The sequence below is a fragment of the Cryptomeria japonica genome, chromosome 1, assembly GCF_030272615.1.
Source record: "Cryptomeria japonica chromosome 1, Sugi_1.0, whole genome shotgun sequence".
Classification (NCBI taxonomy): domain Eukaryota; kingdom Viridiplantae; phylum Streptophyta; class Pinopsida; order Cupressales; family Cupressaceae; genus Cryptomeria; species Cryptomeria japonica.
This window is the reverse complement of record NC_081405.1, coordinates 604,745,152-604,758,519: the sequence shown is the minus strand read 5'-3', so window position 1 is coordinate 604,758,519 and position 13,368 is coordinate 604,745,152. Positions and strand designations below refer to the sequence as shown.

Below are 13,368 nucleotides of genomic sequence, written 5' to 3'. Positions count from 1 at the left end.
CTCCTTTTTCCAAGGCAAACTCTTCTACAATTTTCATTAGACCATAAAGTTATTACTATATAAGATTTATAAGATTTGTCCTTGTTAGCTTCACCTCTTGCAAAAATTAATCTTTAATAGCATTATCTCTTACAAATATATTTAGTTGTCTATATTTTTATGGTAAAAAAACATCTATGTTATTTATTTATGAGATTATTCAATTTATTATTTTATAAATAGTAACATACCCACAAATTATTTGAAATCAAATTGCATTTGCTAAGCTCATATATCAAAACAACATTGTAATACAAACTTTGAAACATTACATTCAATGAAAGAATCTTATTTAAATCTAATTAGTCATGCTATTGCAATCTAAAGTGTAGAGGAGTAGCCATATTTGGTCCTTCTTTCTTGAAATATGCCACCGTATCTCCCTTTGTAACTACTTTGAATAGTTGTGGATGCTCTTGGTCAATTGTCTCTTTTGGACATCGAATTTCAAATTCATCTAGTAAATCAAAAAAATAAGCCATTGACAACCTGTTTCTATTTGACTTTCCATACACCACACGATGTTCAGCACTACGATATCTCCCATTACTCCACATCTACAACAATTTACACCAAACATGATATCAGTTGAAAATTTCAATAGTGTATTATTTTTTAAAACATACTATTATATAATTGAATTTTCAACTAGTATATCTATATTTTAAAAATATAGGTAAATTATGTCGAGAGATATCTTATAATAGAAGGGAATCTGACAATTGCTACTTGATTTTATTGATTGTTCCCCTTTAAATATTATGGTCGTACTCTTCCACTATCATTTGAATGTAACGGTTTCATATAGTTGGAGACAAGTGGCAAGGGTTCTATTTAATTTGGAGTAATAAAATAACAAACCAAAAGTGCATATTTCATGCATTTACCCGTCATTTGCATGTCAAATTGTTTCAAAATTGAATTTTTATTTAAGACATTTTGATGTGATTATAAGTGCCTCTATGCATAATTACACTAATATTTTATTTTTTTAAATTAGATATAAAAATTCTGTTATCGGTACTTTATATATATCATTCTATCTTTGTTGGCTTGGTGCACCGACATAACAAACTGCATATCTTCATCACCGACTCCAAACTATCGACTTGGTGCACCGACATAACAAACCGTCTATCTTCATCACCGACTTTGTTTGTTGAAAAGACTTTTTGTGTCAAGTGGTTATTACAGATTTTATCTTTATCTTATCTCTGCCAAAAGATAATTAAGCAGAAGTTTATCCTCTCAGTTTTGTATATTGCAAGTTTGTGTTCTGTTTAACCGCAAGTAGAAGACTGTTTTATTTTCACCCCTTCACGTCATCTTATCTTTTTGACAAACTTCTACATCAGATTTATTTTATTTTATTTTATCTTGTTTCAATATAATTAAGGGAGTGGATTCAGTAATTAAGCACCTTAATTGTAGGCTTTCCAAAATCTTCATGAAAATTTCAATTCACTAAAAAAAATTCACAGCAGTTTATTTGGCCACTCGCTTGCTTATAACCAAGGTTTCAGGGTCACATCGTCAAATATGATGCCACATCAACTTGTTTTTTTGTCAAGGTATCCAAAACAGCCCAAAATTCAACAACTCAAATACTCCCATAGAATAGTAGGGCCCCCCCAGCCTAAGAGAGATCCGTTGGAGGAGCTGGACCGAGCCAAACTGATGGATGGGAGGCGCCAGGGACAGTTGAGGTGGATTAGTTGTTGTTGGGTGGGCCCTACTATTCTAACCCTACTATTCTATTAAATCAACAAATGAAAGTATTAAATCAACAACTGCTATCACAACCATTGAAATTGTTATCACAGTCATTAGAAGACACTCAGATACATTCTCTCCCCTATAAATAAATGATAATCAAAAGCATTATGTAATATATATAATATCCCTCTTGGATGTAAGATATTAGGGGAACTCTGCAGACTTCCCTAAATGATAAATATAAATCTGATATATTCTGCACTATCAGAATTGATCAATATGGAAAACGTGAATGTTGTAGCTTCAATTTGTAATGATCTGTAATAAGATTGATCAATGAATAGAGGATATGCAGTAGCAATTAAAGGTATTTGTTTGTAGTTTTCTATCATTGTGTATATCTTTGAATTTGAGTGAATCTATTAGTCTCCATCTACCTTCTTCACATTTTATTGTTAATAATAGTTAATGTATAAACAATTTGAATACCAATTAAAACATATATATTGCTCAAATTGTCTACACATTAGCCTTATAACAATGTATTACTGCTGTTCTTTGATGATATACTATAATTCTTTTTAAGTTGTGATGTATTCTCAATAAAAAGATTAAAAACCCATAGGAAAAAATGATTCGAAAAAATCCATGTAAAAAAATGACTGATCTATGAAGTCTTCTCTTAAGAGGGCTATCTAGGTTTATACCAGATATCTCTAAAAAATGAGACTATATAATTGACTTAAAAAACTGAGGCACGTGTAGAATATCTACCTGTAAAATGTCACCGGCGTTAACAGCAAAAGATCCAGGCAAAGGCTTACTATCCATCCATTTCCCTTCCTTAGTTCTGATCTGGAGACCTCCAACATCATCCTGGTATAGTATTGTGAAGAAACTCACGTCTGTGTGAGGTCTGGAGATCATTTCCTTGTCTGTGCACTTATCATAGTAATTCATCCGAACAGTTCCAAAGGATTTCTCAAACAGTTCTGATGCAGACTGACTGGATACATCCACACCCAGACTCCAAACAAGAAGCTTCAGAATCCTATGAGAAAGATCCCTTATTTGAGCTCCATATGCATTCAACTCCTCGCTGCATAAACATTAGAGATGATGTAAAAATACTAGCACTGAACTTTTCAAAATAGAAGAATCTGTGAACAATACTATTACCAGAATACAGGGTTTCCTTGTGGCCATAGTTTTGCAGAGATTTTTTCAACTGAGTTGGGCAGCAGCTGATCCCATGGAAAGCTCATGCTCTCAGCTATTGAGTCTTTTGCCACATCATCTACTATAGATGAGCAATACCCAGTGTTGAAAATGGGGAAAATAGCTCTGTTTTTTGCTTCAGTAGGCAGTGCAAACATATCTCTGATCCTCCCATCCACCGCTTGGATGAGAGATGGATTAACCCCATGGTTGACCACCAGGAAGAAACCCAATTCCTGACAAGCCTGCCTGAGCTTAGTAAACTCATGGCTTTCCAGCTGGTTTTGATCAACATTTTGCGAGGGAAAGAGAGAGAGATCGATAACTGGAAGATCAGTTCCATTCAATACCTCCATGACTACTCAATCTATGCGTAGAGAGATTTTATTGAAGGTTGAATGCTGAAGCAGTACTCAGTTTGTGTTTATAAGAGAAAATATTACCATATGTAGATGTCAGTATTTTCTGTGGATAAGTTAACACCATCTAGAAGTGGAAAAAATGTCAGATTTGGCATCAAGATGGAAGGAGTGGTTGCGATCTGTCCCCACTCCTCCATCAGATTTCAGTGGGAGTGGTTGTGATCTGTCCCCACTCCTCCATCTGATTTCAGCAAGTGTGTTGGACCGATTCATGCACCTTGGATTTATGCATTATATTTCAAATATCTTATTATTAATTATTCACTAGTTCTCTTTTTATTTAATATATTTGTTTTCAATGATATGAAAAATAATTGAATTTATATGTTAGGTGTATGAATTTTCCCATTTTTCTATCAGATTTCATTATGTGAATTGAATCAATTTTATGTATTATATTTAAACATTATATTAATTATTTAGTTGTTCTATTATTGAACAAATATTTTAATAGTATTTATAAACATAAGGCTTACACTTATTCAACTATTTACATATCCATTGTATAGAATGCTTGATTTATATTTTAATTTTATTACAAAAGATATTTGATTCAATAAATGGATTTTGATTGCAATCAAGGAAGTCTCAATGATTCAACATTTTCATAATAAACAACAATGATATACCTTAAAACAACCAAGTCTTCTATTTATAGGTCTAAACATAAATTCAACTTTTTTTATCAATATTGAAGTTTTGAAGATTAAGAGGTCAAGACCTCATTGAATGGCGTTAATATCACCCCCTACAAGATCAAGGCTAGAGATCCCTAGAAGATCAAGCTTTCCCTCACAACCTTGACCTATCTATATACAATTTTAATTTTCTCAAAGTACATTCATCTTATCTCTTGTCATAATAAATCAATCTCCCTATCTTTGACTTCAAGTAAAAATTTATAATAAATCAATCTCCCTATCTTTGACTTCAAGTAAAAATTTATTCCAATTAATTTATCTTTGTTTGAAGTCTCCATTCATTAATTTTAGGTATGTTTTTAGAATTATCACTATATTGATTTCCTTATTTAATATATTAGCACTACATATATTGATGTGACATGTTTTAATTTCTACAATATGCTTTTAAAAAAATATAATAAATTCTTAGACACTAATCATTGTTGTAACAATAATTATAATAATAATAAATACTTTAAGAAACTGTGATGATTAAGTAAATTTAAATTACTTTTCTTATTACTATAGAGATAAATTTTAAATACTTATTATTTCAATATATTATTTTAATGAAAAAAATAATTGACTAAATTTATTTATTTTTGTTTTATTTGTGTTTTATTGTGAGATAAACAACTATAACATGGCTGACTCTCTCTACATTTCATGGTTCATTTGTTTGGTATTCAATATGATTTTAATATTTTTCTTTATCATTATTTAAAAATATTTTTAAAAAATAAGTGGATAAGAGGAACACAACCAATCTTCCTATCACCATGTTTAAATCAATTCAATTTTTAAATTTTAGCTATTTTCTTAATCATTTATAAAATACAAACAAATATATTATTATTTTTTTCTATATATTTTTATTTTTTCTATCAATTCTCTTCCATAACAAGATTATAACAAGATTATTTGTAAGGAGAAAAAATTTTACCATAGAAAAGATCTAGTAAGATTCATAAGATCTCAATTAACAAGTTTATTTCCCTTGTTCTTTAAAGCTCCCACAAAATTATATAATGTAACTTTTACTTATTCCCATGAGTTGGTCTACATCTCAGTTAGCTTTGTGGTTAAATTTTGGTAATTTTATGACGCAATAGATAATAAAATTATTACCAAACAAGATTTATAAGATTTTCCTTTATTAGCTTTTTTTTTTTTAAATTGATTTTTATTTTCTTCATCTCTTACAAATGTAATTAGTTATCCACATTGTTATGGTAACTAGAAAACATCTATGCTATATTTATTTACTAGTATGGATATCTTAAATACATCTATCTAAAGAAATATGAGTTTTATTTACTTTTAAATTAATTTATTTTATTTTACTTCAAATTATATTTACTAGATACAAAAACATTTAATTTATATTGTATCTATATTATTTATTTTTTTCATAATACAAATTTTTTATTTCATAATTGACATCTTCTATTTTATATTTAAATTTTAAACTTCGTATCATTATTCAAAAAAATCATTAAAAATATTTTTTTTTAAATAATATTGTAATTATGAAATGGTAGGTTTTTTTTAAAATATCTTTATTTTTATTTTATATGTATATATCTATCTCAAACTTATAATTTTGATGAGGGTATATTTTGTTTTATATGGTGTTTATTTTAAAAATATTAAATTTATAATTAATATTAATATTTTGACATGTGAATGATTGTTAAATTTAAGCTAAAAGGTAAAAGTTAACATTAACAAACTCATGCCATTACACTTCATTCCTTGCCACCATTGTAGAATGCCTCTTGACATTAATGAGATTATTTAATTTATTATTCTATAATTAATAACACACATATCCAACAAAATAGTTGAGATCAAATTACATTTTCTATGATCATATATCAAAATAGCATCCTAATACAAACCTCTAAAGTCAATGAGTTATGCAAGGGCTATAACCTACAAAATGAAATCATAAAATGGTTGTTGACTCAACTTCACACTCCAAAGGAAAAATTTATTAATTTGGAGGCTCTAGCTGAGGCAAAGGCCAAGACTGCAAATTGGTTCTCAAATGTTGCTAATGAGGTAATTTGGGACACTACATAGGGATTGGCTAAAAAATTTGACAAGTGGGATATCCTAGAGGAAGACATGAATTCCATAAAGATTAATGTGGTCTCTAAGGAGGATAGGAAGAATCTAGAGAAGACCATTGCTAACCTCTTGGATAAGACGAACAAAACGGTAAAAAAAATAAGGAGGACATTGTGGTGTTCAACAAGGAGGTGATCAATAAAAATGGTGGTCTCAATGTAGGTTTTGCAAAAGGAGCTAGAGAGGGAAAATTCCAAGAACAAGAGAGTTGAAATGGTAGAGGATTCTACCAGTTCATTAGCTAGGTCTTAGCGAGGTCTTCCAAAAAGGGAATGTTAATGTTTCTCGAGATGCTACTCCCTCTAAGGAGGAACTGTTAATAGAGTGTTGTTTCTTTTTGGACAAGCTCGATATACTCAAAAAGGAGTGGTAGGCTATGAAGGGCCTTAGTCTCTTAGGAAATCAATAGCTGATTTATGTATCTTTTCTTGGTCTTCTTATGGTACTTGTTTCTCTTTGTGTAGTTGTTGGTCATTTGGTTGTTTCTGGTCCTTAGTTTTTGGTAGTCTCACTTCTCGTGCGATCCCTCTTCTCCACCTAATGACTATTATGAAGGGTTCGGGCCTATTCCAATTTACCTAATCCGAAGATCCTAATATAAACTTCCAAATATTATATTCAATGAAACCATTTTATTTAAATTAAATTATTCATGCTATTGCAATATAAAGTATATGGGAGTAACCATATTTGGTCCTACTTTATTGAAATATGCTATGATATCTACCTTTTTAACAACTTTAGATAGTTTAGAATGCAATGGAAATTCATCAATTATTCATGTTACTCTAAGGTTATAACCTCCTTTTGTAAGTGTTGTAATTCTTAGGGAGTAGTGAACTTCCTTTGGTTGTAGCCCTTTGGTTGTAGCCATAAAATTGTGATTCAAAGAGTTCTTGCTTCCTTGGGTTGATGTCCTATGTTACCCTAAATTTTTATTTCCTTTCGAGTGGCCCCATCTATTGCATTCGCACTTTGAATTGGAAAATTTCCTAATTTGTTAACTCAATCTTCGCAGTGCCCACATTCGCCAAAGTACCGATCACCTGATCTCTCCCTTGGTTTTAAAAGGTCACGTTATCGGTCAAGTTTGTTTCTTCATAATCAACTAGTCGCCTAAAAATAGCACCACGATACTTGTTCACAAATTATTCCTGACTTCCCAAATACGCCACATACTTGACTACTCCCCAACAATAACATATCATTGGGAGCTAAATGCAATTGTTGTCACCCATAGTCAATGCTCTTGTTCACAAATTATTCCTAACTTCCCAAATACGCCACATACTTGACTACTCTCCAACAATAACATATCATTGGGAGCTAAATGCAATTGTTGTCACCCGAAGTCAACATGTCAAATGATTTTTGAGCTCGGGACATCTCTTCTTTAGCACGCTTCTCAGTTGAAAAATTCATTAACTGCTCAACTTTGTTGAGACTAATATTTATTGATGCATAATCTTCAGAAAGTCTAGAAAGTACACCCTCTTTATGACAAATTGGACGAAGAAAGGCATGCAAAGGTGGTAGCACTATTTTTTAAAGTAGGTGATATTACTCCTCACGAGCCAACATTTAATGAGTTTGAAATTGAATTCACAAATAAGAAATAATAATATTTCTAAACTCATTATTATTTGTCAAGGTTGACCAAAGCAATGTATTGGTGTCTGGCCAAAGAAGATAGAGACTTGTCAGTTCATGTAACTCCCATTTTAGTTTGTTTTTAATATGGATTATTCCCCTATTTCAAATCAGAATGGTGTTACCTCATGAAGACCAATTTCTTGTAATCCAATTTGATTTGAATTGGCCACAAATGAACAAAGTGATATTATTTCCAAACTGAGTGTGTTGGCTTGGAAAGAATGGATTGACTTTTTTTAATATAGGAGGTTGATTGATACCTTAAGGAAAGAGAAAAGACAAGCAAACATCATAACCAACCTCTACAAGAAGAAATTATCATAGCAAGGAACCCAACCTAAAGCAATTCACTTTAACATCCTGCCAGTGACATATTGTTGAGACAGAGTACCCTCTACAATGGGAAGAAAATTCAGTCTTGAAAGATGGTGCTATCAAGAAACGGTACTAATCTAGTGGTTCAACCTAGCATGGATTTTACAAAAGACACACAAGAAGGCATCCCCTCTGGGTTGACAACTTTAGCATGGGAGTGCAAAACAAGTTTCGTTGAGTACATGAGAGTGATCCTGGTGCTAGAAGAGGAAGAAGAAAAGGCTAAACTACATAGCACACAACTGCAAATGGTACTCAAAGCTTCAAGGAATCCGGTTCCCCTTGTTAATTAGTGTTGCTAATTTTGAATATATATAGATAGCGTAGGATTAGGGGATTTTTGGTGTTTCGTATTATGGTTTCTAGTGGGACACATATATGATTTAATGGCTTTTCAATTCTCTTTATGAAAATGGTCATTTTCAATAAATCATTACTTCCTAAGATGGTTATGACTAAATGTCTATTTATGTTATGAATCAGTAGTGATTGGGGGTCTTTTTTTTCCTTTTGGGGCTTTGTGAGGAAACCTTGTTTTGAAGGAACTCTACAAGTTTTTTATAAATATGAATAAGGTTGTCTGGATACAATTTTGTGAATCGTAGACTTTGTGTTATGATTAAAGGTTTTTTATTCTTCTTATGTTGAATACATGCTTCTTGGATGATTCTTCCTAGTATATATTAAAAGTCTTTTATGGTAAATTGTGTATATTGTTGTGGAAAAGTTGGATTTGAACAAGCGATACAATAATATGATGATATTTTAAGGAATTTCATGTATGAAAGGAGAATCTTTGTACTCTCTTTATTATCTTTGTTATGTCTTTCTCTGCTTTTTTAAATTTTTCTGGTTAAAAGCTCTACCTTATTTTCTTTTGGGCTAAAAGCATCCATAGTTTTAAAGTTTCTTGTTGATTATCGGAAGATAGTTGTGCTTATAAAAGAAGCAGAGAGTAGGTATAGAAGGACATCGTACCTATCTCAACTATTGGCCAGATTGTTACATGTTCTGGCATTAGGATGTGGAGTTAGGTAGCAAAAAAACAAAGTTGTAAGTTTGTTTATAGTTTTTGTGAGGCTCGATTTGGATAGTAGATCCAAACAGCTTTCTCACTATGGTTTCTCCCTTGTTGGGTTTTCCACGTAGGTTTAAATGAATACTAATTTGCCCCCCTCTCAGTATTTCAGTGTGTGTAACACTATTCTCATGCATGGCAAAAAAATTAAATATATGTACCAAGGACCTAAATAAAATGACATCACCTCTAGGTCATATCAATATTAATCATCAATAACTTTCATCCACTATGATCATAGTATCATGCACTAGAGTAGACATAATACATTTGTTTATTTATATTTTATAGTAATCACACTTCTTCTGCATTAACTCTTCCACTAATAATATCAAAACTTTAATTCTTATACATTGTATATAATATTAAGCATTCATTACATAAATAATTATGATTTTTTTATCATTTTATTACTCTTATTCAACTACTTACACATCATTGGCAACTACAGAACGATAAAAAAAAAATCATCTCGTGATGTCTCTCGCTCAGAAGTTTTCAAATTCTCCTTCCCCTGCTCGTGTTTGGTCCTCTATTGCGTTGGTTGCACATGGCGACTGTGCTCGGAAGAAGTTCGGTGTGGATCCTCACGCTCAGGGGGCGTCTTCTAATTCTAGGGATGATGCCTCTCGTCCCTCGATCGCCCCTGCAAGGGATCTGGGTGTCATGGGCTCCTCCCTGGTGATTGATTCCTCCCATTCCAGTGTTGCTAGTGTGCGGCTTGGTGGGCATGGTGAGACTCAGAAGCCACAATCTAGACAGCCATTTGGTGGGTTCGTTCTAGTTACTAATGACATATCCATCAATCTGAAAGATGATACGGCATAGGAAATTGTTTATAATGCTTCTATCCTCTCTTTACATGGTGCGATCTATCAGTTTAGGGGGTTTTGGCCTTCTCTTCCTCAATTGCATGCTTGGATATCTAAACATTGGGAGCCTCTTATCATGGGTAAAGTTCATATTTTCCCCATGGCTAAGGGGTTTTTTGTTGCAAAGTTTGATAATGCTCAAGATAGAAACAAAATTTTATGTGATAATTTTTTTAGCTAGGAGGATAAATTTTGTTGATGATTAAGCCTTGGCACTCCAGGATTTTAACCCTTCTATTGAAATGTTTAATAAGATTCTGACCTGGGTTCGGCTTCCTAATCTCCCACTTCATTTATGGAATGATTCCCTTTTAGAGGAAGTGGGAGATTCCCTTGGTGATTTTTTTATGGTGGACGTTGAATCCTCTGATATTTTCCACTCCACCTTTGCCCGCATACTTGTTGATCTGGATATTTCAAATGGGCTGCTTGCTGAAATTTTACTTAAATCTTCGAAGGGTTCTTGGGTCCAATCTTTGGACTATGAAGGGATTCCCTTTCGTTGTAGAAGATGTTTTAAAATTGGGCATGCAACTGAGCATTGCGGTTTTGAGAAAAGGCCAACTAAGGCCACATGGTGGAAAGGTGCTTTTGTACAACATTATACAGTTTTGAAGATATTTGATCACCCTAGGATTTTTTTTGAGGTGGTTGCTTTGGAACCACAGGATCTTGGGGCATCCCCTCTGCTTGTCTCTCTTGGTGGGGTTGCTGAAACTGTGCAGGTGTCTCTTGATGTTTCTCGAGTGAATGGGACTCAGGAGGCTTCTTCGAGTGATACCTATTTGGCTATCATTCCTGTTGGCTCTCCTGAAAATTCCAAATCTGCTAACTCTTCTAATTTGTCCTTGCCTATTTCATCACCTATTGATGTTGGGGTTTCACCACCTATTGGTTCTAATGCAGATGTGTCTATTGGGATGAGGCGGACTAGTGATGTTGGGGTTTTTCCTTTGTCATCTACTAGTTCTAGTGAGGCTAAGATAGTGGTTGTTGACATTCATTCTCAAGATTTTGGTGCGTTGGATTGGCATGTTAAGGCAGCGAAAGTGGAAGAGGGATGGATTTCTGTTAAGGGCAAGAAAGCTAAATTATCTAAGCCTTCTTTTGACATGACTCTTTGATCACATAAGAGAAATTCTAAATGTAAATCTTGATGGTTCTTGGGTGGGGGATGGTTTTAGGCCGGTTGTTGGTTGTTCTTTTTGCAGCTTTGTTTTAGGTTGTGGGGGCCTATTTTTTTAAAACACGTGTTTTTGGTTATGGGTCTCCTTTTAACCCATGGTTGTCTGACGCTTTCTTGTTCCTTTTGTTCGGACAACTTTCTGGTTGAGGGTTCCAGATCCTCTCAAAATCTGTTTGTAAAGGGTTTTGGGTCTCTTCAAAGCCTGTTTTTACCCTAATCAAAAACTACTTGCACATCCGTTGCATAGAATACTTAGTGTATATTTTTATTTTATTACAAAAATAATTGATTCAATCAATGGTTTTGATTGTAATCAAGGAAGTCTCAATGATTCAACATTTCCATAACAAATCAATATGATGTTCCTTAAAACAACCAAATCTTCTATTTATAGGTCTAAACACAAGTAAATATTATTTTTTTATATAAATATTAAAGTTTTGAAGATTCGGGTATCAAGGCATCATTGACAAGTTAAGAACACCCTCTAAAAATTCAAGGGTAGGGATATCTAGAAGATCAAGGTTTCACAACCTTGATCTATCTCTATACAATTTTAGTTTTATCAAAGTGCATTAGTCTCAACCTTCTCTTTTTCAATTCAATCTCAAATTTCAAGTATATATCTTTTGTGATAGTTAAATCAACCTCCCTATCTTGGACTCCAATTAAAAATTTATTCCAATTAATCTATCTTTGCTTTAACTATACATTCATTAATTTTAGTAATGTTTTTAGAATTAACACCTTTATCTAAAACTTATTGTTTTATTAATTTCCTTATTTAATATATTGATGTGACATGTTTTATCCCTACATTATGCTTTTAAAAAATTATAATGAATTATTAGATACTACCATTGTTATAACTACAATAATAACTAATACTTTAAGAAAGTGTGAGGATTCATAAATTCAAATTGATTTTCTTATTACTAAAGAGCTAAAATTTAAATTCTTACTATTTTAATATATTATTTTAATGAAAAACCAATTGACTAAATAATGGTTTTTGTTTTTTTTTTCTTTTCAACCCATGAGACAATTAGAACCATATGAGTAGTTGCCGGTTTAGAATCTCCCATACCAAATTTCTTCAACAATTCCTTAGCATACATAGTTTGACAGATAAAAATACCTTTATCATTCTGAGTAATCTGCAAACCTAAGAAAATTTTCATCTCACCAATCATAGACATCTCAAATTCTTTCTCCATATTCTTAGAACATTATATGCATAACTTATCTTCACCTCCAAAAATAATGTCATCAACAAATACTTCAATAATCAGTATATCATCATCAATGATTTTATAATATAAATTACTGTCAGCACTACCCTTTGTAAAACCAACTTTCAAAAGATATTTATCCAACCTTGCATACCAAGCTCTAGGTGCCCATTTCAATCCATATAAAGCTTTCCTTAACCTGCAAACCATGTTTGTATCATCTGATAGTCAAAAACCATCAAGTTGCTCAATATAAACTTCCTCATTGAGATCCCCATTCAAAAATGCACATTTAACATCCATCTGATAAACCTTGTAGTTTTTATAAGCAGCATAGGCAAGAAATAATCTTATAGCTTCAATCCTAGCTACAGGTGCAAAAGTATCTCCATAATCAATTCCTTCCTTCTGAGAATATCCTTTACCGACCAATCTAGCCCTGTTCCTTATAACTTGACCATCCTCATTCAATGTATTTCTAAAAACGCATTTAGTTCCAATAACATTTTTATTTTTAGGTCGGGAACCAAAGTCCATGTGTTATTTTTCTCAATCTGATCTAATTCTTCTTCCATAGCTTTCAATCAATATTCATATTTACATGCCTCAATTACTGATACCGGTTCAACTTGTGAAATTAAACATACCTCATTAGTTGTCAGTCTTCTTCTTGTCATCACTTCATTGCTCTTATCCCCAATGATTTGATCTTTTGAATGATTCAATCTCACATACCTAGGAGTCCTCTAACTCTCTGTTCC

At 32.3% G+C, this 13,368-nt stretch overlaps 1 protein-coding gene across 1 annotated transcript; it reads right to left on the bottom strand.

The window, feature by feature from the left end:
* Positions 1-272: 272 nt before the first annotated feature.
* LOC131048137 (jasmonate-induced oxygenase 2) lies at positions 273-3,408 on the bottom strand. The gene is made up of 3 exons (XM_057982011.2): positions 2,935-3,408; positions 2,530-2,854; positions 273-596 (listed from the first exon to the last, which is right to left on the bottom strand). The coding sequence occupies exons 1-3, from the start codon at positions 3,327-3,329 to the stop codon at positions 351-353; spliced, it is 966 nt and encodes a 321-aa protein (XP_057837994.2). The 5' UTR covers positions 3,330-3,408; the 3' UTR covers positions 273-350.
* Between the last annotated feature and the right edge of the window lie 9,960 nt (positions 3,409-13,368).

Excerpts from the sequence above, each read along its gene's own strand:
- LOC131048137 (XM_057982011.2), bottom strand. The coding sequence starts at position 3,329 with ATGGAGGTATTGAATGGAACTGATCTTCCAGTTATCGATCTCTCTCTC. Across the intron at positions 2,855-2,934 it reads CAAGGAAACCCTGTATTCTG|CGAGGAGTTGAATGCATATG; the intron begins GTAATAGTATTG and ends ATGTTTATGCAG. Across the intron at positions 597-2,529 it reads ACGCCGGTGACATTTTACAG|ATGTGGAGTAATGGGAGATA; the intron begins GTAGATATTCTA and ends AAATTGTTGTAG.